At 45.0% G+C, this 2,264-nt stretch overlaps 1 protein-coding gene across 1 annotated transcript in view; it reads left to right on the top strand.

Annotated features, from left to right (window-relative positions):
• The first annotated feature begins 230 nt into the window (after positions 1 to 230).
• NUAK2 (NUAK family kinase 2) overlaps positions 231 to 2,264 on the top strand; it is a 36,487-nt gene continuing 34,453 nt past the window's right edge. The window contains exon 1 of the mRNA XM_063955110.1: positions 231 to 610. Coding sequence (XP_063811180.1) covers positions 461 to 610 — 150 coding nt within the window. The 5' untranslated portion in view covers positions 231 to 460. The remainder of the gene's footprint in view (positions 611 to 2,264) is intronic.

Genomic DNA, 2,264 nt, shown 5'->3' with positions numbered 1-2,264 from the left:
GCACATCCCCCATGCTGGGAACATCCTCCTGTACTGACACGCCATGCTGTACACCTGATGCAGTGAGACTCCTGTCTGGAGAATTTCCTTCCCCTGACTCCTCTTCTCACCTGCGGGGAAGTGGAAGTGCTGGCCAGGCAGCTGCTTTCCCGTAAAAGGTGAGCAGAATAGTATGTATAGCGCTGTTGAGCTGCAACCAATCAGCACTAAGAGGAGGAGAAGCTTTAAAGAGTAGGTGATGGTGTCAGCAAATCAGCGGCAGGTAGGCGGGGCCAGGTAGGAGCCGGTAGAAGGTTGTGTATTATCACCTTGTGTATTATCATTCTCCAGAGTGAGCGCTGAAGCAGGCTGCGGGGCAGTGAGACGCCGGCCCATAGTGCACATAGGAGCCGCTCTGTACGCAGGCAGCAGCCTTGTGTCTTTTACAGATCTGTCTCCTGCCTGGGGCGCACCTCTGGGAATGGAGCTGCGGGATGCCAGTTTACGCCGCCTGGCCGTGAAGAGGCATCTACATAAGCATAACCTGAAGCACCGCTATGAGTTCCTGGAGAGCCTGGGGAAAGGGACGTATGGCACGGTGAAAAGAGCCCGGGACAAACAAGGCAAAGAGGTGAGACGCTGGCTGTAGGAAGTGGAGCACATGACAAGGCGATCCAGCTGATACATGGAGAAGTGCTGATCTGAAATGTAACCTGTACCTATGGTGTCTGTACTGGAATATCTGTATTTCATTGGTCATAAACTGCTGATGAGATGTTACACCAGCATGACCCCACCACCCCTTTATTTGCGTTGCGATGTGCAGGTCATGCAAATGTATAAAGATATGTAGGTTTTTAAACTTAGGTTAAAGCTTCTATTAAGCAATTATTCATATTTTCCATTGGCTGGATACCAATGGTTGTGTCCTGTTCTTTCAGTGCCCTGTAATGTATATAACGTTAGTGTTTTGTATAAAATGGTCTGTTACTTTGTAGCCATTGATGGATAGACACCCACCTGTCCTGCGGCATGCATTATGTTTGGCTATAATGGATGGTCCGGACATGTCACATGTCAGTAGCAGTGGGAGTTATCTGTTACTATTCTGGGTTTTCCAAAGTAAACATGCATGATGAGGAGACCAGCTCTGCCAGTGTGACATTTCCTGTACTAAATAATTGCTGTTCATTTGCTGTTTGTACAGTAAACCCTGGGTCCTTGTTTGCATAATGTTTTGTAGACAAATGATGAACATGGTGTTTAGTCATATGTTATTACAACGCCATGGACAACATGCACACCAAAGATATAACAAATTATAGCCCTCAGTGTTTTGTATGGTCTTAAAATAATCTGATTTTAAACCTCGTTATTACCATTTAAATGAATTACCAAGTTTAACTGCTTTTTTTTAAATGTATGTATTTTTTTATTCTTTTACGTATTTATTACTTATCTCCCACATTCTGTTTGAAAAGTCGGTTGGGTGTCTGTCTATTAGATAGGAAAAAAACAGACACCCAACTGACTTTTCAAACATTTGAATCTCCCCCAATATGTACACATCCAACATGCAAAATATTAAAGAAGCCTAAAAGCAATATTAAGTGTAAGACCTGCTAGGCAAGAGGCATTAATACAAAATGTACAGGTGGATGAGGATAGAGGGCCCTGCTTGTGAGCACTTACAGGGGATTATTCAGAGCTGGATGCAGATCTTGCTTCCACAGCAAGCTCTGCGTCCATCTACTCACATGCTGGGAACATGTGTCTGGTGCCGCCACAATTTAATTGCAAAAGCATCAATTTAAGTACCCCTGCCTGGCTGCACAGGCAGGCGGTCTGGCGCCATCTTTTTCTCTAAGCGGTTGCGTGTGATGTCGCCCCAACAGCTACCGCTGTCAATCACCTTGCAGCCACATGCGGCTGCATAGTGAAAGGTCACGCATGCACACTATGGCCAGTGCGCATGCGCAGACCCAACGGACGCAGCTGCTTTCATCTCTGAATAAGGCCCACAGTCTCTTGGATCCAACCATGTCATCTACCCTAGTGTATTGTTATTAATTGTATTGTTCTGGGGATCTCAAGTCAAAGTACTGAGAATTCTAGCTTTATTTTTGAATACCTAAGGATGTGATTACGGTGGCTTATAATATTTGTTGATATTTGTTCTGCAATCACCTGAGGTTGTTTACGGACTGTTTTGTTTGCAGGCCAGTCTTATTTGTGTTTGTTATAACATTACTTGGCATAGCCCGTGTTGCATGTCCTTGGGGCAT

Source organism: Pseudophryne corroboree, chromosome 2 (genome assembly GCF_028390025.1).
Source record: "Pseudophryne corroboree isolate aPseCor3 chromosome 2, aPseCor3.hap2, whole genome shotgun sequence".
Taxonomy (NCBI): domain Eukaryota; kingdom Metazoa; phylum Chordata; class Amphibia; order Anura; family Myobatrachidae; genus Pseudophryne; species Pseudophryne corroboree.
The sequence above is the reverse complement of the archived record's forward strand: the minus strand, read 5'-3'. Positions and strand labels throughout refer to the sequence as shown.